The sequence below is a fragment of the Heptranchias perlo genome, chromosome 2 (assembly GCF_035084215.1).
Source record: "Heptranchias perlo isolate sHepPer1 chromosome 2, sHepPer1.hap1, whole genome shotgun sequence".
NCBI classification, from domain to species: Eukaryota; Metazoa; Chordata; class Chondrichthyes; order Hexanchiformes; family Hexanchidae; genus Heptranchias; species Heptranchias perlo.
The window spans coordinates 161,992,141-162,013,287 of NC_090326.1; the positions used below are offsets into that span (position 1 = coordinate 161,992,141).

Here is a 21,147-nt window from a genome sequence, read left to right on the forward strand (position 1 = left end):
GTTAAGTTGTGTTAGGGTTAGGAGTTAGGGGTTAAGGTGTGTTAGGGTTAGGAGTTAGGGGGTTAAGGTGTGTTAGGAGTTAGGGGTTAAGGTGTGTTAGGGTTAGGAGTTAAGGGGTTAAGGTGAGTTAGGAGTTAGGGGTTAAGTTGTGTTAGGGTTAGGAGTTAGGGGTTAAGGTGTGTTAGGGTTAGGAGTTAGGGGTTAAGGTGTGTTAGGGTTAGGAGTTAGGGGTTAAGGTGTGTTAGGGTTAGGAGTTAGGGGTTAAGGTGTGTTCGGGCTAAGAGTTAGGGGTTAAGGTGTGTCAGGGTTAGGAGTTAAGGGGTTAAGGTGGGTTCGGAGTTAGGGGTTAAGGTGTGTTAGGGTTAGGAGTTAGGGGTTAAGTTGTGTTAGGGTTAAGAGTTAGGGGTTAAGGTGGGTTCGGAGTTAGGGGTTAAGGTGTGTTAGGGTTAGGAGTTAAGGGGTTAAGGTGTGTTAGGGTTAGGAGTTAAGGGGTTAAGGTGTGTTAGGGTTAGGAGTTAGGGGTTAAGGTGTGTTAGAGTTAGGAGTTAGGGGTTAAGGTGTGTCAGGGTTAAGATGTGTTAGGGTTAAGAGTTAGAGGTTAAGGTGTGTTAGAGTTAGGGGTTAAGGTGTGTTAGGGTTAGGAGTTGGGGTTAAGGTGTGTTAGAGTTAGGGGTTAAGGTGTGTTAGAGTTAGGGGTTAAGGTGTGTTAGGGTTAGGAGTTAGGGGTTAAGGTGTGTTAGGGTTAGGAGTTAGGGGTTAAGGTGTGTTGGGGTTAGGAGTTAGGGGAATACGGTTTGTAGGAGTTAGGGGAATACGGTTTGTTGGGGTTAGGGGTTAGGGGTTGGGGTTAGGTTGTTACGGTGTGTTATAGTTAGTGGTTGGGTTTAGGGTGTTAGGGTTTGCTGGGAACATATGATCATTCGGAACAGGAGGAGGCCATTCAGCCCCTCTAGCCTGCATCACCATTCAATATCATGGCTGAACTGTACCTCAACTCCATTTACCTGCCATTGCTCCACATTCCTTGATACTCATACCTAACAAAAATCTATCAATCTCAGGCTTGAAAGCCCCAATTGATCCCCAGCATCCACAGCCTTTGGGGGGTGAGGGAGGCGGAGAGAGTTCCAGATTTCCACCACCCTTTGTGTGAAGAAGTGCTTCCCAACATCACCCCTGAACGGCCTTGGTCTAATTTTAAGATTGTGCCCCCTTGTTCTGGACTCCCACCAGAGGAAATCGTTTCTCTTTTTTTGGACCCTTGTGAATCATTTTAAACACCTCGATTAGATCACCCCTCAATCTTCTATACTCAAGGGGATACAAGCCAAATTTATACAACCCTGTCCTCACAATTTAACCCTTTTAGCCCCGGTATCATTCTGGTGAATCTACACTGCATCCCCTCCAAGGCCAATATATCCTTCCTGAGGTGCGGTGCGCGGAACTGAATGCAGTATCTCCAGACGGGGGTCTAACCAGAGCTTTGTATAATTGTAATTGAGCAGTGAAATAATCTATCTATATCTATACATACTAAAAAATGTATTTTGAATAATATTCTCCCTTAATCAATGTATACCCCACTGGCAAGAATAACACACACACACACAAATAAAAAGTCCCTGCAATCAATGTTAACTGCCTGTCCTTTTCACTGCTTTCCCCCTGTTTCATTTTCATAGAATCATAGAAGTTTACAACATGGAAACAGGCCCTTCGGCCCAACATGTCCATGTCGCCCAGTTTATACCACTAAGCTAGTCCCAATTGCCTGCACTTGGCCCATATCCCTCTATACCCATCTTACCCATGTAACTGTCCAAATGCTTTTTAAAAGACAAAATTGTACCCGCCTCTACTACTGCCTCTGGCAGCTCGTTCCAGACACTCACCACCCTTTGAGTGAAAAAATTGCCCCTCTGGACCCTTTTGTATCTCTCCCCTCTCACCTTAAATCTATGTCCCCTCGTTATAGACTCCCCTACCTTTGGGAAAAGATTTTGACTATCTACCTTATCTATGCCCCTCATTTCATTTTATTTATGTATTATTATTCTAGCTCACGATATACACCGGGGAGAGGAAAAAAATGTTGCCTTGCTGACAATGAAATCTTCTTTCGTAGGTCGCCGGGTGCGCCAATGGGCAAAGGGACAGACATTTGCACGGCCAAGTAAATAATCCTTGTACTTTTTTTAAAAAAATAATTAATTGAACGGTGAAATTATCTATCTATATATATATATATAAAATGTATTTTGAATGATTTATTAAACTGTGCTGAGGCTTGGACTTTGGAGGAGGGAGTGGTGCCTTTTGAAGTCCTTCCTAACATGTGGCGAGTGATAGACAGGCAGGAGGAGTGGAGAGGCGGGTTCAGTTTCACCCATCAGAAGGTGTTAAGCGGATTGCCCAGTCGACCTTGCACTGTCAAAGCGGCCGCTTCCAAAGGGACTTCCCTCCCCGCCAACACCTCTTGGAATAACTGTAGACTCGAGCGATTTAAAGGTCCCCCGGGTGGTTTCTTTGGAACTTCGCAGAAGTGGATTTAAAAAAAACACACACACACAGTGCTGCGCTAGGAAATCAAGATGCTGGGGTTGAGTCGAATGGACAATGGTATGTTTATAAAATCTTTATATAAAAGGGAGCAGGGAGAATAGTCACCGGCTTTATGATTTATAATGTTTTTTGTTGTATTCAGGAGTGAAAGCGTAAAACATTTTAATGTTTAGACAGACCAGTCTGTTCTGATGTTTTGTCTGTATTGGGTATGATTAAGGGTCAGTTTCAAAGCCCCCTTAGATTGAGTTGTGATCAGGATTTCCCCTCTCTCTCTCGTTTGTGCTGTGAATTATTCTCTCTCTCGTTTGTGCTGTGAATTATTCTCTCTCTCGTTTGTGCTGTGAATTATTCTCTCTCTCGTTTGTGCTGTGAATTATTCTCTCTCCTCCTAAAGTTGTCACTTGTTAAGCTCCTATCTTTCTGAACCAAACAAATATCCTTCCTGTCACGTCGCGTGTTTCTTCCTGGGTTAAACTGGGAAATGTACAGTTGTGGACGATGCGTTTGAGAGGGGGCGTGGAGAGAGTGCCCAGAATGCTGGTATTGGTCCATCCAAGACCGTGTTGTTAAAATCTAGTGCCGCGTTGATGATAAATTCTATTTTTCATGCTCAGTTGGTTGTACTGAGGGTATTGCAATAGTCCCAATTGCTGTTTTTTTTTTGTTGCAATGTGACATTCCTTTTATCAAGCAACGGTATGCAAGTGTCAGAACGGTCCTGTGAGACAAGGACCCACCGCCCGGCCACTGAATGAGATATCATAACATATGCCTGCAATGGGTCAGATCACAAGTTCCCTGTCACGGGAGCTGAGTATTTTTTAAAGAAATGCTTTTGCTGTATTTACAATAAGATGTATTTTGGGGGGAGGGGGGGTGGAATTTGGAATGCGGCTCATCTCCTATTCCTGCAAAATTCACTCCCACCTCCTGATGACCGGGCGCAACTTCGAAACCCTTCTTTTCAATTAAGTCTTCCTCCTTCAGTCTGAAGGCGCCTCTCCGAGCTTTAGCTTTGAACGAACATCCCCCCCCCCCCCCCCGATTTACGTCGGATGACAAAAATATTGACTTTCAAATACATTTGTTAAGGTTGTCAGAATAATAATAATATTTTTTTTTTTAAAAGCATTAATTCGAAAGCCTCAGCTGGCTTTTCCCCTTCCCCACCACACCAGGGCGACCTTTACAAAAAATGCACCCGGGCGGTCAGTGTTCCTGCCTGGTATCTCCAGTTAAACTCGTGCATTATAAGCACCATCCCCTTCCTCCTTTAAATCACCCAGCGGTGACTCGTTGATTCCGTTTAAACATTCGAGAGGATTGCGCTTTAAATTAAGACACAGATGGTTGTGTGGCTTCGCGCAAAGAGGCTGGCACCGCCTTGGGTCCACCTCGGTTGACATTACCAGTGGCAACGCATTCCCCCACACAAACGTTCAACTTTAAAAAATAATCATCATTTTTTTTAAAAATTACTTTTTTAAAAAAAAACGAACCAACTTAACAAACTTTTTATACTTGCTCTGGGTTTATGTGGGAGTCCACGCACACTCCAGACGAGGAGGCAGGGACGAGTTGTGTCACGTTTTAGACACAAACTCGTTGAGCTGGTTGCTGGGGCGTGTCCCTGTTTGGTGTTACAATAATTTGCCTCCAGGGCCATTTATCATCATCATCATCATCATCAATCAGCGGTGTGGCCGGACTCATGGAATGGATTGTGTACGCACCCTGGAAACATCTCGGTAGAAAATGCAGCTCCGTGGGCGTGGAGTGAGTTTGTTGATCTCGTAAGAGTTAAAGGCGGTCTAGTTGTTTAGTGTGCCTGCGTTATACCTGTGTGCACACACACACACCCCCACCCTCTGATCGGCAAAGTTCCTGACAGGACTGCAGGTGGCGACATTTCACGCTGTAAGAGGTTAAATAGCACCAATTGAAGACCACACTATCCAGTATAGATGATTGAGGCATTGGGTCCATCTAATTTATCCCACCATACAAAACTTATTCACCCTTCCGTGACAGCATCCAACTGCCTCTTGAATGACTCCACAGTTTTTCTCTATCAGTCTTGTTAGCCGTGGCTCAGTTGTAGCACTCTGGCCTCTTAGTCAGAAGGTTGGGGGTTCAAACCCCCACTCCAGAGACTTGAGCACATAATCCAGGCCGACACTCCCGGTGCAGTACTGAGGGAGTGCTGCACTGTCAGAGGTGCCGATTTTCGGATGTGATGTTAAACCGAAGCCCCACTCTGCCCTCTTAGGTGTATGTAAAAGGGTAGATGTAGAGAAGATGTTTCCACTTGTGGGAGAGACCAGGACCAGGGGCCATAAATATAAGGTAGTCATTAATCAATCCAATAGGGAATTCAGGAGAAATTTCTTTACCCAGAGAGTAGTGAGAATGTGGAACTTGCTACCACAAGGAGTAGTTGAGGTGAATAGCATAGATGCATTTCAGGGGAAGCTAGATAAACACATGAGGGAGAAAGGAATAGAAGGATATGTTGGGATTAGATGAAGAAGGGTGGGAGGAGGCTCATGTGGAGCATAAACACCGGCATGGACCTGTTGGGCCGAATGGCCTGTTTCTGTGCTGTACGTTCTATGTAAAAGATCAAATGGCACTATTTTGAAGAAGAGCAGGTGAGTGTTCCCTGGTGTCCTGGCCAATAATTATCCCTCACCCAGCATCGCTGAAACAGATCATCTGGTCATTTATCACATCGCTGCTTGTGGGATCTTGCTGTGCGCAAATTGGCTGCCACGTTTCCTACATTTCAACAGTGACTACACTTCAAAAGTACTTCATTGGCTGTAAAGCGCTGAGGTTGTGAAAGTTGCTATATAAATGCAACGATTTTGTTTTCCTTCTTTTGCTTTCCCTCTCTCACTTGCTCCAGAAGATCATTCTACTGATTGAAATGAGGGACCCCCGGTGTTTTCAGACTCCGTTGCGTAAAAAATTACTTGTACTTAAGAGTTAATGTTGATATTTTTTGATTAAATGGGGGAGGGGGAGGAAGAATCACTGTGCTGTGAGACAGCAAATACGTTCAAAAAGAACCCGTTTCTGATATGGCAATGTATAGTGACCGGTGGTGACCTTTCACCGTTTGGGACTCCTGGCGACAGCTTTGCAAATATTGGATGTTCAGGGGCTGCGCGGTTTGATTTTCCTGTCCGTTCATTTCATATTACAGTGCAACTCAGGTGCAGCCCAATTTCCTGATATGTGCTCCCGGCATTTGTTGCTCCGCGCTGGGAGCGTTAAATGTGAAAACAGCCAGCCGGAGGAATTGTCGCCTTCCACCAATCGTTTGGATCTCTCCATTCCACACCTGGATTTTAAAGGAGACACGTGTGTGTCAAATCCTTTGTCACTTGATTACAGAGAAAAAAATCTGATGTAATCAATTAAAACGCATCACTTGTGTGTGATATCACTGGGATGGAAATGGCACATAGTTCATCCCTCACCAAATGGAAAAATAAAGGTTGTATTTTTTTGATTAGCAATGTTATTGCATCGTTTTGCTAATAAGTATTAAACTCCGGTTAGAGTACCTGTTAATGCTAAATATAACTTTAATTCAAGATGAGAACTTCACTAATCTTAAACACAGCCTGAAAACAAGACTGTGGTTTCTGCTAACTTTAGTCTCGATTTTACAGTTGACTAAAACTCCAGCCTTGTTTTTCCGATTAGCTTAGTAGAAAGTTCAGCTTTGTTTTAGGGTTCAATTTAGGGGTTAGCAGGAAATTCATCCTTGTTTTAGGGTCAGGTTTAGGGTTGACAGAAACTCTAGCCTTGGTGTTTGGTGGCACCCGAGGTGATGTGATATCATTGGAGCCCCGACCGGGCTGTTGCTGGAACATGAGCTGAGACCAAGCCCACCGCAGAGCTTCCAAACAAACAGACGAAACAGAGACACACACTTCAACAAATGTAGGTTCCCCTGGAGTCACCAACAAGAGGCATCAACACCCAGTACATTTTCCCCGGGCTGCGATTGTCTTCAAACTCTGGCTCTGACACATCGATCTTTGGGGCTAGAAGCACTGGAACGAGGACAGTGACCAGGCCCAGGAGGATGCTGTTCAAGGGAACATATCAGCAACTACAGCCATGCCGGCCAGGGAAGGGAGTAACTCTGTTCTGCTGAATGGAGCGAAGGCCCCTCTCCTGTTGCCAGATCCTCCAAAAGACTTTGTGGCTATAAATTACTGGGTGAGTGGGGGCGATAAATGGGACAAGTCGCTCCAATTTATCTTTGGCGTAGGTTTATAGAATCATAGTTACAGCACAGAAGGAGGCCATTCAGCCCAGTGTGCCTGTGCCGGCTCTTTGAAAGAGCCGTCTAATTAGTCCCATAGCCCTGCAATTTTTTTTCCCTTCAAGTATTTATCCAGTTCCCTTTTGAAAGTTTCTATTGAATCTGCTTCCACCGTCCTTTCACCCAAATCATTACAACTCATTACAAAACCCTTCTCGATTTTTGAACATCTCTATCAAATCTCCCCGTAACCTTCTTTGCTCTGAGGAGAACAACCCCAGCTTCTTCAGTCTCTCCACCTAACTGAAGTCCCTCATCCCCGGTACCATTCCAGTAAATCTCCTCTGCATCCTCTCTAAGGCCTTGACATCCTTCCTAAAGTGTAGTGTCCAGAATTTAACACAATACTCCAGCTGAGGCCTAGCCAGTGTTTTATAAAAGTTTAGTGTAACTTCCTTGCTTTTGTACTCTATGCCTCTATTAATAAAGCCCAGGATCCCATATGACCTTTTAACAACCTTCTCAACTTGTCCTGCCATGCACGTACACCCCCAGGTCTCTCTGTTTCTGCACCCCCTTTAAAATTGTACCATTTAGGTTATGCTCCAAATTGTAGAATTAATGCAGATGACCCACTCCACCCAACTCTTTGGCTGGGAATTTCCTTGAAGCTGCTTCCACTCCGCCACCGCCATGACCTCTCCTCACTTCCGACGAAATTATCGCGGAGGAGCAGGAGCAGCTCTGAGGAAATTCCCAGCCTTTGTAGGTGGTCGTGCGCTCTAGAGAGCACCAAACAAACTGGGTTTGTAACAACAAGTGAGTCAATGCTGGATCTCCAGCCCCTCCCTTCCCCCACCCCCCCCCCACTCCATTCTATCCAAGAACTTGCAGTCTTCTTCACCAAAACATTAGCAATGTTGTGCCAGTCCTAATGGCCAGAGCGCACCGATCTTCCATGACATTGTACAACTGGGTGAGAGAGAATTGACTCTGCAATTAATCCACTCAGTGCAATTTCAGCCATGATCTTATTGAATGGCGGAGCAGGCTCGAGGGGCCGATTGGCCTACACCTGCTCCTATTTCTTATGTTCTTAATATGGGACGAGCAACTCTCCTCAACACTGTCTCACAATGTTGTCATTCAAAGCTCTTGCAACTCTTCGGAAACCCTTTTTTGGGGTTGTGTCTGGGATAGTTCCCCAGGGGAGAATACCATCCTGTGCAAAGTCCCCTTGAGCGCTGGGTACACAAGCCAGATTCAGATGAGGGGAGCCATTTGAGCCCAAATTAGCTCATTCATCCAGAATGAAAGAATCTACCATCAACCCCCAATAACGTAAGCTAACTGGATCCTGAATAAATATTAATGTTTTCCACACAGCCACAAATGCAAGTACATCAGTGAAGAGAGACTTCTTATAAGCGAGGTGGGACCCCTGAGGGGAGAGGATTGTCAATTTGTAGATGGTGATCAATAAATAGCGGAGGTATTTAATAATTACTTTCCATCAGTCTTTACTAAAGAGAAGGATATCAGAGAGGAGGTGAATTCTGAAACGGTTGAGGGTGAGATCATGATGGATAAACAAAAAATTTTTGGTGTTAATTAAGCTAAAGGAAGACATGTGCTAGGGCCCAACAGGACACACCCTAGGATCCTGGGGGAGGTGAGGGAAGAAATTGCAGACGACTTACAAATTATATTTGAGGTGGTGAACAAGGTTGGTGAGCTGCAGGCACGAAGAGCCACATGGGAATATGATGTCGTGGCGATAACCGAGGCCTGGCTCAAAAAAGGGCAGGATTGGGTACTAAATATTCCTGGTTACAAGGTGTTCAGGAAAAATAGGGAAGGAAAGAAAGGAAGGGGATGGCAGTATTGATTAAGGAGAATATTGTAGTTCTGGACAGAGAGGATGTCCTGGAGGGGTCAAGGACAGAATCTATTTGGTTGGAGTTAAGAAACAATAGAGGTGCCATTACACTACTGGGTGTATTCGATAGACCACCAACTAGTGGGAAGGATATAGAGGAGCAAATTTGCAGGGAAATTACAGAGAGGTGCAAGAACCAAAGAGTAGTGATAATGGGGGCCTTCAATTATCCTAATATAGACTGGGATAGTAATAGTGTAAAGGGCAGAGAGGGGGAAGAATTTCTGAAGTGTGTTCAGGAGAACTTTCTTGACCAGTACATTTCCGGCCCAACTAGTAAGGAGATATTGCTGGATCTGGTTCTGGGGAATGAGGTGGGTCGAATGAAGCAAGTGGCAGTGGGGGAACATTCAGGGAACAGCAATCATAGTATCAAAAGGTTTAGATTAGTGATGGAAAAGGACAAGGAGCAATCTAGAGTAAAAATACTTAATTGGAGGAGGGCCAATTTCAGTGGGTTGAGAACAGGTCTGGCCCGGGTAAATTGGAATCAAAGATTGACAGGCAAAACTGTAATTGAACAATGTGCGGCCTTTAAAGAGGAGATGGTTCGGGTACAGTCTAGGTACATTCCCACGAGGGGGAAGGGTAGGGCAACTAAAGCCAGAGCTCCCTGGATGACAAAAGAGATAGAGAGTAAGATGAAATGGAAAAAAGGGTGCGTATGACATGTCAGGTTGTTAACACAAGTGAGGATCAGGCTGAATATGGAAAGCTCGGGGGAAGTGAAAAAGGAAAGAAGAGGGGCAAAGAGAGGGTATGAGAATAGACTGGCAACTAACATAAAAGGGAACCCAAAAGTCTTCAATAGGCATATAAATGATAGTCTTCAATAGGCATATAAATGATAAACGGGTAGTAAGAAGAGAGGTGGGACCGATTAGGGACCAAAATGGAGAGGGCATGGCTGAGGTACTAAATGAGTACTTTGCATCTGTCTTTACCAAGGATGAAGATGCTGCCAAAGTCACAGTAAAAGAAGAGGAAGTTGAGATACTGGATGGACTAAAAATTGATAAAGAAGAGGTACTAGAAAGGCTAGCTGTACATAAAGTAGATAAGTCACCTGGTCTGGATGGGATGCACCCTAGGTTGCTGAGGGAAGTAAAGGTGGAAATTGCGGAGGTACTGGCCATAATCTTCCAATCATCCTTAGATACGGGGGTGGTGCCAGAGGACTGGAGAATTGCAAATGTTACACCCTTGTTCAAAAAAGGGTGTAAGGATAAACCCAGCAACTATAGGCCAGTCAGTTTAACCTCGGTGGTGGGGAAACTTTTAGAAACAATAATCCGGGTCAGAATTAACAGTCACTTGGAGGAGTGTGGATTGATTAGGGAAAGCCAGCAGGAATTTGTTAAAGGCAAATCATGTTTAACTAACCTGATAGAGTTTTTTGATGAGGTAACAGAGAGGGTGGATGAGGGCAATGCAGTTGACGTGGTGTATATGGGCTTTCAAAAGGCATTTAATAAAGTGCCACATAATCGGCTTGTCAGCAAAGTTGAAGCAAATGGAATAAAAGGGGGCAGTGGCAGCATGGATACGAAATTGGCAAGTGACAGGAAACAGAGAGAAGTGGTGAACGGTTGTTTTTCGGACTAGAGGAAGGTATACATTGGTGTTCCCCAGGGGTCGGTGCTGGGACCACTGCTTTTTTAAAATTTGTTCATGGGATGTGGGCATTGCTGGCGAGGCCAGAATTTATTGCCCATCCCTAATCGCCCTTGAGAAGGTGGTGGTGAGCTGCCTCCTTGAACCGCTGCAGTCCGTGTGGTGAAGGTTCTCCCACAGTGCTGTTAGAAAGGGAGTTCCAGGATTTTGACCCAGCGACGATGAAGGAACGGTGATATATTTCCAAGTTGGGATGGTGTGTGACTTGGAGGGGAACGTGCAGGTGGTGTTGTTCCCATGTGCCTGCTGCCCTTGTCCTTCGAGGTGGTAGAGGTCGCGGGTTTGTCGAAGAAGCCTTGGCGAGTTGCTGCAGTGCATCCTGTGGATGGTACACACTGCAGCCACTGTGCACCAGTGGTGAAGGGAGTGAATGTTTAGGGTGGTGGATGGGGTGCCAATCAAGCGGGCTACTTTGTCCTGCATGGTGTCGAGCTTCTTGAGTGTTGTTGGAGCTGCACTCATCCAGGCAAGTGGAGAGTATTCCATCACACTCCTGACTTGTGCCTTTGTAGATGGTGGAAAGGCTTTGGGGAGTCAGGAGGTGAGTCACTTGCCGCAGAATACCCAGCCTCTGACCTGCTCTTGCAGCCACAGTATTTATATGGCTGGTCCAGTTAAGTTTCTGGTCAATGGTGACCCCCCAGGATCTTGATGGTGGGGGATTTGGCGATGGTAATGCCGTTGAATGTCAAGGGGAGGTGTTTAGACACTCTCGTTGGAGATGGTCATTGCCTGGCACTTGTCTGGCGCGAATGTTACTTGCCACTTATGAGCCCAAGCCTGGATGTTGTCCAGGTCTTGCTGCATGCGGGCTCGGACTGCTTCATTATTTGAGGGGTTGCGAATGGAACTGAACACTGTGCAATCATCAGCGAACATCCCCATTTCTGACCTTATGATGGAGGGAAGGTCATTGATGAAGCAGCTGAAGATGGTTGGGCCTTGGACACTGCCCTGAGGAACTCCTGCAGCAATGTCCTGGGGCTGAGATGATTGGCCTCCAACAACCACTACCATCTTCCTTTATGTTAGGTATGACTCCAGCCACTGGAAAGTTTTCCCCCTGATTCCCATTGACTTCAATTTTACTAGGGCTCCTTGGTGCCACACTCGGTCAAATGCTGCCTTGATGTCAAGGGCAGTCACTCTCACCTTACCTCTGGAATTCAGCTCTTTTGTCCATGTTTGGACCAAGGCTGTAATGAGGTCTGTAGCCGAGTGGTCCTGGCGGAACCCAAACTGAGCATCAGTGAGCATTGGTGAGTAAGTGCCGCTTGATAGCACTGTCGACGACACCTTCCATCACTTTGCTGATGATTGAGAGTAGACTGATGGGGCGGTAATTTTTTGATTATATATTAGTGATTTGGACTTGGGAGTACAGGACATAATTTCAAAATTTGCAGATGACACAAAACTTGGAAGTGTAGTGAACAGTGAGGATGATAGTGATAGACTTCAAGAGGACATAGACAGGCTGATGAAATGGGCGGACACATGGCAGATTAGATTTAACACAAAAAAGTGCAAAATTATACATTTTGGTAGGATGAACGAGGAGAGGCAATATAAACTAATGGGTACAATTCTAAAAGGGATGCAGGAACAGAGAGACCTGGGGGTATATGTGCACAAATCGTTGAAGGTGGCAGGGCAGGTTGAGAAAGCGGTTAAGAAAGCATACAGGATCCTGGGCTTTATAAATAGAGGCATAGAGTACAAAAGCAAGGAAGTCATGATGAACCTTTAAAAAACATTGGTTCAGCCATAATTCCAATTCTGGGCACCGCACTTTAGGAAAGATGTGAAGGCCTTAGAGAGGGTGCAGAAAAGATTTACTAGAATGATTCCAGGGATTAAGGACTTTAGTTACGTGGATAGACTGGAGAAGCTGGGGTGGTTCTCCTTAGAGCAGAGAAGGTTGCGAGGAGATTTGATAGAGGTATTCAAAATCATGAGGGATCTAGACAAGGTAGATGTAGAGAAACTGTTCCCATTGGCGGAAGGGTCAAGAACCAGAGGATACAGATTTAAGGTGATTGGCAAAAGAACCAAAGGCGACATGAGGAAAAACTTTTTTACACAGCGAGTGGTTATGATCTGGAATGCACTGCCTGAGGGGGTGGTGGAAGCAGATTCAATCATGGCCTTCAAAAGGGAACTGGATAAGTACTTTAAAGATAAAAATTTGCAGGGCTACGGGGAAAGGGCGGGGGAGTGGGACTAGCTGGATTGCTCGCACAGTGAGCCGGCATGGACTCGATGGGCCAAATGGCCTCCTTCTATGCTGTAACCATTCTATGATTCTATTCCGTTTGGATTTGTGCCAGAGGACTGGAGACTGGCCAATGTTGTACTCTTTTTTTTAAAAAGGAGCTAATCGGGGTAATTCCAGCCAGGTTAGCTTAGTATGGTAGGAAAAATATTAGGGTATTTATTGAAGGACAAATTTATCATATATCGAGATAATGAGAGAACAGTCAGAAGTAGTTAAAAGTAGGCAGCATGGATTTGAAAAGTGACAAACGTGCTTGGCAAACCTCATAGAACTCTTTGAGCAGCTAACCGACACGGCAGATGGGGGACCTGCAGTGGATGTACTGTATATGGACTTTAGGAAAGCCTTTGACAAAGTGCCACACGGGAGATAACTAGAGAAGATTAAATGGTATAGCATTAGAAGGAGCATAGCCAACTGGCTTTAAAAAATGGTTAGAAAGGGGAAAAAATAAAGTATATGAGTTAAGGCCAGTTTTTCAGCATGGTTAGAAGTGGGTAGTGGTGTCCCACAGGGTTCAGTTCTGGGGCCACTGTGTTTATCAATTATTTGGTTATAGCCCCAGAGTGAGTGGTGTTGAAATTTGCAGGTGATACCAAAATCGGAGGTAGAATTAATTGTTTCGGACCGAAGGAAGCTGCAAAGGGATATTGATGAGATGGGGGAATGGGCTAAAATGGAATCCAATGTCAGTAAATGTGAGGTGATATAAAGAAACGGCAGTAATTATACTCTGAATGGAAGCAGGCTCAGTGCTGTGGAAGAGCAGAGGGATTTGGGGGTATAGGTTCACAGGACATTAAAGGCAGCACCACAGGTTGATAAGGCTGTAAAATAAGCTGATGGAATTCCGGGTTTTATCACTAGAATATAAAAACCAAGAGGTAATGATGAGCCTATATAAAACGTTAATAGGACCTAAGTTAGGGTATTGTGTGCAGTATTACATAAGAACATAAGAAATAGGAGCTGGAGTAGGCCACATGGTCCCTCGAGCCTGCTCCACCATTCAATAAGATCATGGCTGATCTTCGACCTCAACTCCATTTACCTGCCCAATCCCCATATCCCTTGATTCCCCTAGAGTCCAGAAATCTGTCTATCTCAGCCTTGAATATACTCAATGACTCAGCATCCACAGCCCTCTGGGGTAGAGAATTCCAAAGATTCACAACCCTCTGCGTGAAGAAATTCCTCCTCATCTCAGTCTTAAATGGCCGACCCCTTATCCTGAGACTTTGCCTTCTAGTTCTAGACTCTCCAGCCATGGGAAATAACCTCTCAGCGTCTACCCTGTCAAGCCCCCTCATAATCTTTTATGTTTCAATGAGATCACCTCTCATTCTTCTAAACTCCAGAGAGTATAGGCCCATTCTACTCAACCCACCTCAAAGGACAACCCTCTCATCCCAGGAATCAATCCAGTGAACCTTCGATGCACCACCTCTGAGGCAAGTATATCCTTCCTTAGATAATGAGGCCAAAACTGTACATAGTATTCCAGGTGAGCTCTCACCAAAGACCTGTACAATTGTAGTAAACCTTCCTTACTCATGTACTCCAACCTCCTTGCAATAAAGGCCAACATTCCATTTGCTTTCCTAATCGCTTGCTGTACCTGCATGCTAACATTTTGTGTTTCTTGTACGAAGACACTCAAGTCTCTCTGAACACCAACACTTAATAGTTTCTCACCATTTTAAAAAATATTCTGTTTTTCTATTCTTCCTACCAAACTGAATAACCTCACATTTCCTCACATTATACTCCATCTGCCACCTTCTTGCCCATTTGCTTAACCTGTCTATATCCCTTTGCAGACTCTTTGTGTCCTCCTCAGCTTACTTTCCCACCTCGCTTTGTATTGTCAGCAAACTTGGATACATTACACTCAGTCCCTTCATCTAAGTCATTAATGTAGATTGTAAATAGCTGAGGCCTAAGCACCGATTCATGTGGTACCCACTAGTTATAGCCTGCCAACCTGGGAATGATCCGTTTATCCCTACTCTCTTTTCCAATCGTCTATCCATGCTAATATGTTACCCCCAAACCCATGAGCCCTTATCTTGTGTAACAACCTTTTATGTGGCACCTTATCGAATGCCTTTTGAAAATCCAAATATACGACATCCACTGGTTCTCTGTTATCTACCCTGCTAGTTACATCCTCAAAAAACTCTAATAGGTTTGTCAAACACGATTTCCCTTTCATAAAATAATGTTGACTCTGCCTAATCCTATTATGATTTTCTAAGTGCCCCGGTACCACTTCCTTAATAATGGATTCCAGCATTTTCCTGACTACTGATATCAGACTAACTGGTCTGTAGTTCCCTGTTTTCTCTCTTCCCTCCTTTCTTGAATAGCGGGGTCACATTTGCTACCTTCCAATCTGCTGGGACCGTTCTAGAATCTAGGGAATTTTGGAAGATCATAACCAATGCATCCACTGTCTCTGCAGCCACCTCTTTTAGAACCCTCGGGTGTAGGCCATCAGGTCCAGGGGATTTATCGGCTTTTTGTCCCATTAGTTTCTCAAGTACTTTTTCTCTAGTGATATTAATTACTTTAAGTTCCTCACTCTCATTAGACCCTTGGTTCCCCACTATTTCTGGAATGGTTTTTGTGTCTTCTACTGTGAAGGCAGATACAAAATATTTGTTTAACACATCTGCCATTTCCTGATTTCCCCATTATAATTTCTCCTGTCTCAGCCTCTAAGGGACCAACATTTACTTTTGTTACTCTCTTCCTTTTTACATACTTGTAGAAGCTCTTACAATCCGTTTTTATATTTCTTGCTAGTTTACTTTCATATTCTATTTTCTCTCTTTTTTTATCAATTTTTTTGGTCATCCTTTGCTGGTTTCTAAAACTCTCCCAATCCCCAGGCTTACTACTCTTTTTGGCAACATTGTAAGCCTATTCTTTTACTCTAATACTATCTTTAACTTCTTCAGTTAGCCACGGGTGGATCACTTTTCCTGTGGAGTTTTTATTTCTTAATGGGATGTATATTTGTTGAAAATATTGAAATATTTCTTTAAATGTTTGCCATTGTTTTTCAACCATCAAACCCTTTAATTTAATTTCCCAATCTTAGCCAACTTGCCCCTCATACCGATATAATTAGCTTTATTTAAGTTTAAGACTCTAGTTTCTGACTTAAGTACGTCACTCTCAAACTCAATGTGAAATTTTATCATATTATGATCACTGTTCTCCAGAGGCTCTCTTACTGTGAGATTATTAATTAACCCCGTCTCATTACTTAATGTAAGATCTAAAATAGCCTGTTCCTGGTTGGTTCCGTGACGTATTGCTCTAGGAAACCATGAACTCATCCTCCAAACCACGTTTGCCAATTTGATTTGCCCAGTCTATATGAAGATTAAAGTCCCCCACGATTACTGCATTAGCTTTGTTACAAGCTCCTATTATTTCATGATTAATACTATGTCCAATGGTATTGCTACTATTTGGGAGCCTAAAACTACTCCCATCAGTGTTTTCTACCCCTTGTTATTTCTTATTTCCACCCATATTCTACTCCCTGATGTTCCGAGCCGAGATCCTTTCTCACCACTGTCCTTATGTCATCCTTTATTATTAGGGCTACTCCCCCTCTCTTTCCATTCTGTCTGTCTTTTCTAAACGTCATATACCCTGGAATATTTAGATCCCAACCTTGGTCACTTTGCAACCAGGTTATAGTCCAACAATTGTTGGACTATAACCTGGTGTTGTAAGATTCCTTACATTTGTCCACCCCAGTCCATCACCGGCATCTCCACACTTTGCAACCATGTCTCTGTGATGGCTACTAGATCAAACCTATTTATGTCTATTTGGGCAACTAATTCATCTATCTTGTTACAAATGTTCCATGCGTTCAGATAAAGAGCCTTTAATTTTGACTTTTTACCATTTTTTTCCTGTTTTGACGTTATTTGCTGATGCACTATTATTGGTAAACTCCCTGTCCCTTCCTGCTACTCTCTGCTTATCTTCACCCAAATCCCTATATTGCTCTGTTGCCTTGACTTTCCTCATTAGATTTCTAAATTTCCCTTCACTTGACTCCTCCCCCCCCCCCCCACCCCACCTTTTTAGTTTAAATCCCTACCTACAGCCCTAGTTATTGGGCTCCGCACTATAGGAAGGGCATTGAGGCTTTAGAGAGAGTACAGCGTGGATTCACTAGGATGCTGCTTGTTACAAATACAAAGAAAGACTTGAAAAATTGGCTTTTTCGTTCGAACAATGCAGATGGCGGTGTGATATAATAAGAGTGTTTTAAATAATGAAAGGACAGGGTGGGTAGAAACAGACTGCTTTCAGTAGTTGAGGGGTTTGGAACACAGGGCCACAGGTACAAGATTAAATGTAAGAGATTCAGAACAGAGAACAAGAGAAACTTCTTTACACAGAGAGTTGTGAGGCTGTGGAATTCACTTCCTGGGTTAGTGGTTGAGGCAGAAACTATATCAACATTCAAGATGAGATTAGATAGGTGGATGAAGAGACATGGGAACGGGGTGGGTAAAAATCATTTGGACTATTTACTCCCATGGAAGGTGAACACCAACATGGGCCGGTTGGGATGAATGGCCTGTTTCTGTGTTGTAACTTCTATGTATTTCTACGTACTGTTATCACACAGCAATTACATGTAAGGTGTAGCAACCTATCTAGCAACCAATTTCCTTTGAAAAAGCTGCCCCAGCCAACAACAGAAACATAAGAAAACCTAAACCTGATCATTAGGATTAAGTCAGACTCAAAGATAATCACAGCGCCTGGCATTTTAATGATGTGTTGCTGTGTTGGTTTAAATCTCCAGCTCAATGACTCACTACGCCCAAGAATTTTAAAATTTAATGTGTTAAAAATGATGGATGTGACCTTGTTGCTGTCCCCCCTCTCCGTATCCGCCCGTATCTGCCTGGGTCCCCCCTCTCCGTATCTGCTCGGGTCCCCCCTCTCCGTATCCAAGAACATAAGAAATAGGAGCAACAGTAGGTCATATGGCCATTTGTGCCTGCTCCACTATTCAGTAAGATCATGGCTGATCTTCTCCCGCAACTCCACTTTCCCGCCCTATCCCCATATCCCTTGATTCCCTTAGTGTCCAAATATCCATCGATCTTTCTAGGGCTCGTGGCGTCCTAGCTGCACAGCCACCTCACCTAAAGCGCCCTGTTCAAATCCCTTCAATCCAGTTTCCTCTTTGCCAAGAGCAATGAAACAGCCTTGGCCAGAGTCGTGAATGATGTCCTCTATGTCCAAGACCATGGTGCATTATCCCTCCTTGTCCTTCTCAAATTTCCCCCAGCATTTGATATGACTGACCATTGCCATCCTCCCCTATCACCTCTTCTCTGATGTACAGCGCTGTGGGACTGACTTCTTGTATAAGACCTGGGTGTCCTTGTACACCAGTCGCTGAAAGCGAGCATTCAGTTGCAGCAAGCATTTAGGAAGGCGAATGGTATGTTGGCCTTCATTGCAAGAAGATTTGAGTACAGGAGCAGGGATGTCTTACTGCAGTTGTATGGGACCTTGGTGAGACCACATCTGGAGTATTGTGTGGAGTTTCGGTCTCCTTATCTGAGGAAGGATATCCTTGCCATGGAGGGAGTGCAACGAAGGTTTACCAGACTGATTCCTGGGATGGCAGGACTGATGTATGAGGAGAGATTGGGTCGACTAGGCCTATATTCAATAGAGTTTAGAAGAATGAGAGGTGATCTCATCGAAACATATAAAATCTAACAAGACTAGACAGACTAAATGCAGGGAGGATGTTCCCGATGGCTGGAGAGTCCAGAACCAGGGGTCACAGTCTCAGGATGCCATTTAGAACCGAGATGAGGAGAAATTTCTTCACTCAGAGGGTGGTGAACCTGTGGAATTCTCTACCACAGATGGCAGTGGAGGCCAAGTCATTAAATATATTCAAGAAGGAGATAGGTATATTTCTTAATGCTAAAGGGATCAAGGGATATGGGGAAAAAGCGGGAACAGGGTACAGAGTTAGACGATCAGCCATGATCATTTTGAATGGTGGAGCAGGCCCAAAGGGCCGAATGGCCTACTCTTGCTCCTATTTTCTATGTTTCTATGTTTCTTGTGGTTCCTGTCCCACCTGTCCACACCTAACTAGTGTATCTCCCCCCAAATGGCATCTCTTCCTGCGCCCCCTCAACGCCTCCAGAATCCTCCCAGGGATTTATCCTCTGGTCCTTTCTCTTCCTCGTGTACAAGATGCCGCTCAATGACATCATCTGCAGGCAATGGGTCAGCTTCCAAAAGTATGCTGATTCCACCCACCCCTACCTCTTAGCCACCTTCCTCGACCTAATGTTCACCTCCGTTCTGTCTGACGGAGGTCAACCATTGCAGTCTCCGGACACCACTACAGGAGTTCCTCAGAGGAATGTCCTCAATCCTACCTGTATAAAACCTTAGTACGGCCACAGCTGAAATAATGTGCGCAGTTTTGAGCTCCACATTATAGGAAGGATGCTGAGGCACCGGAGGGGGTACAGCACAGATTCACTACGATGCTGCCTGGTGTGAGAAAACACAGTACAAAAGGAGACTTGAAAAATTGGGACTCTTTTCATTAGAACAGAGGACATTACAGGGTAGCTCGATGGAGGTGTTTGAAATGATGAACGGGTGATAGTAGATAGAAAGAGACTGTTTGCAGTGGTTGAGTGGTCGAGAATGAGGGGCGGCAGATGTAAAATTAACTGTAAGAGATTTAGGACGGAGAGCAGGAGAAACCTTTTTTTACACAGAGGGTCGTGGGGCTGTGGAAAGCACAACCATAATTAGTGATTGAAGCAGAGACCATGTCAACATTTAAGAATAGGTTAGATAGGTGGCTGAAGGAAAGGGCATGAAGGGATATGGGAAAAGGTGGGCACACACGGGATTAGGTCGACTGCTCGTTTGAAGCTCTGCTGCCCGTATTCTGACCCACACCAAGTCCCGTTCACCCATTGCCCCTGTGCTCGCCGACCAACATTGGCTTCCGGTCCGGCAACGCCTCGATTTTTAAAATTCTCATCATTATGTCTAAATCCCTCCATGGCCTCGCCCCTCCCTCCTCCCGCCCTACAACCGTCCGAGAACTCTGCGTTCCTCCAACTCTGGCCTCTTGCGCATCCCCCACTTCCTTCGCCCTTCCATTGGCAGCCGTGCATTCAGCCGTCTAGGCCCTGAGCTCTGGAATTCCCTCCCAAAACCTCTCCACCTCTCTCTCTTCCTTTTAGACGCTGCTTAAAACTTACCTCTTTGGCCAAGTTTTTAGTCACCCACCCTAATATCTCATTATTTTGCTCGGTGTCAATTTTTGTCTGATTACGCTCCTGTGAAGCACCTTGGGATGTTTTCATACATTTACTATATACTAAATATACCGGGTTATAAGGTCTACAGGAGAGACAGGGAAAATGGAAGAGGGGGAGGAGTAGCCTTAATGATTAGAGATGAAATCACTTCAATGATAAAGGGGGATATAACGAGAGGTAAGCAGCCAACAGAGACCTTATTGAGAAATAGGAAAGGATCTAAGACTATAATGAGAGTTGTGTATAGGATTCCTGGCAGCAGCTGTGAAGTGCTAGATTGTACAAATGCAGAGATTAGACAAGCATGTAAGAAAGGCATAGTGGTCTTAATGGGGGACTTTAACCTTCACATAGATTGGGAAAAGCAGACTAGCAACTGTCAGAAAGGTAGTGAATTTCTTGAGTGTGTCCGGGATAGTTTCCTACAGCAGTATGTCCTAGAGGCAACAAGGGGGCAAGCCATACTAGATTTAGTAATGAGTAATGAACCAGATTTAGTTAACGGCGTAACTGTATGCGAACATCCATTCAATAGCGATCATAACATGATCGAGTTCAACGTAGTGTTTGAAAGGGAAAAAAGTGAGTCAGCTGCTAAGATTCTAGACTTGGGCAAGGCCGACTTCAATGGGATGAGACAGAGACTGTCCACAGTAAACTGGGCAAATCTGTTAATGGGTAAAACGACTGATGATCAGTGGGAAATATTTAAAGAAACATTTAACGTGATACAGAATCGGTTTATACCCCTGAGGGGCAAGAACTCTACTTGCAAAAAAAACAGCCATGGACAACTAAAGAGGTAAGGGACAGTATAAGACATAAGGAAAGGGTATACAAAAAGGCAAAAAATGGCACAGATCCTGGCGAATGGGAAAGATACAAAGATCAACAAAGGGTCACAAAACAGATAGTAAGAGCTACAAAAAGAGAGTATGAAAAGAAACTTGCAAGAGATATCAAAACCAAAACGAAGAACTTTTATAGTTACATTAGGAAAAAGACGGTGGTCAGGAGCAGTGTTGGCCCCATAAAAACTGAA

At 44.4% G+C, this 21,147-nt stretch overlaps 1 protein-coding gene across 1 annotated transcript in view; it reads left to right on the forward strand.

Moving 5' to 3' along the window:
• Nucleotides 1-2,405: 2,405 nt before the first annotated feature.
• The window catches only part of plcd1a (phospholipase C, delta 1a), a 137,662-nt gene continuing 118,920 nt past the window's right edge, over nucleotides 2,406-21,147 (forward strand). The window contains exon 1 of the mRNA XM_067968351.1: nucleotides 2,406-2,622. Coding sequence (XP_067824452.1) covers nucleotides 2,595-2,622 — 28 coding nt within the window. The 5' untranslated portion in view covers nucleotides 2,406-2,594. The remainder of the gene's footprint in view (nucleotides 2,623-21,147) is intronic.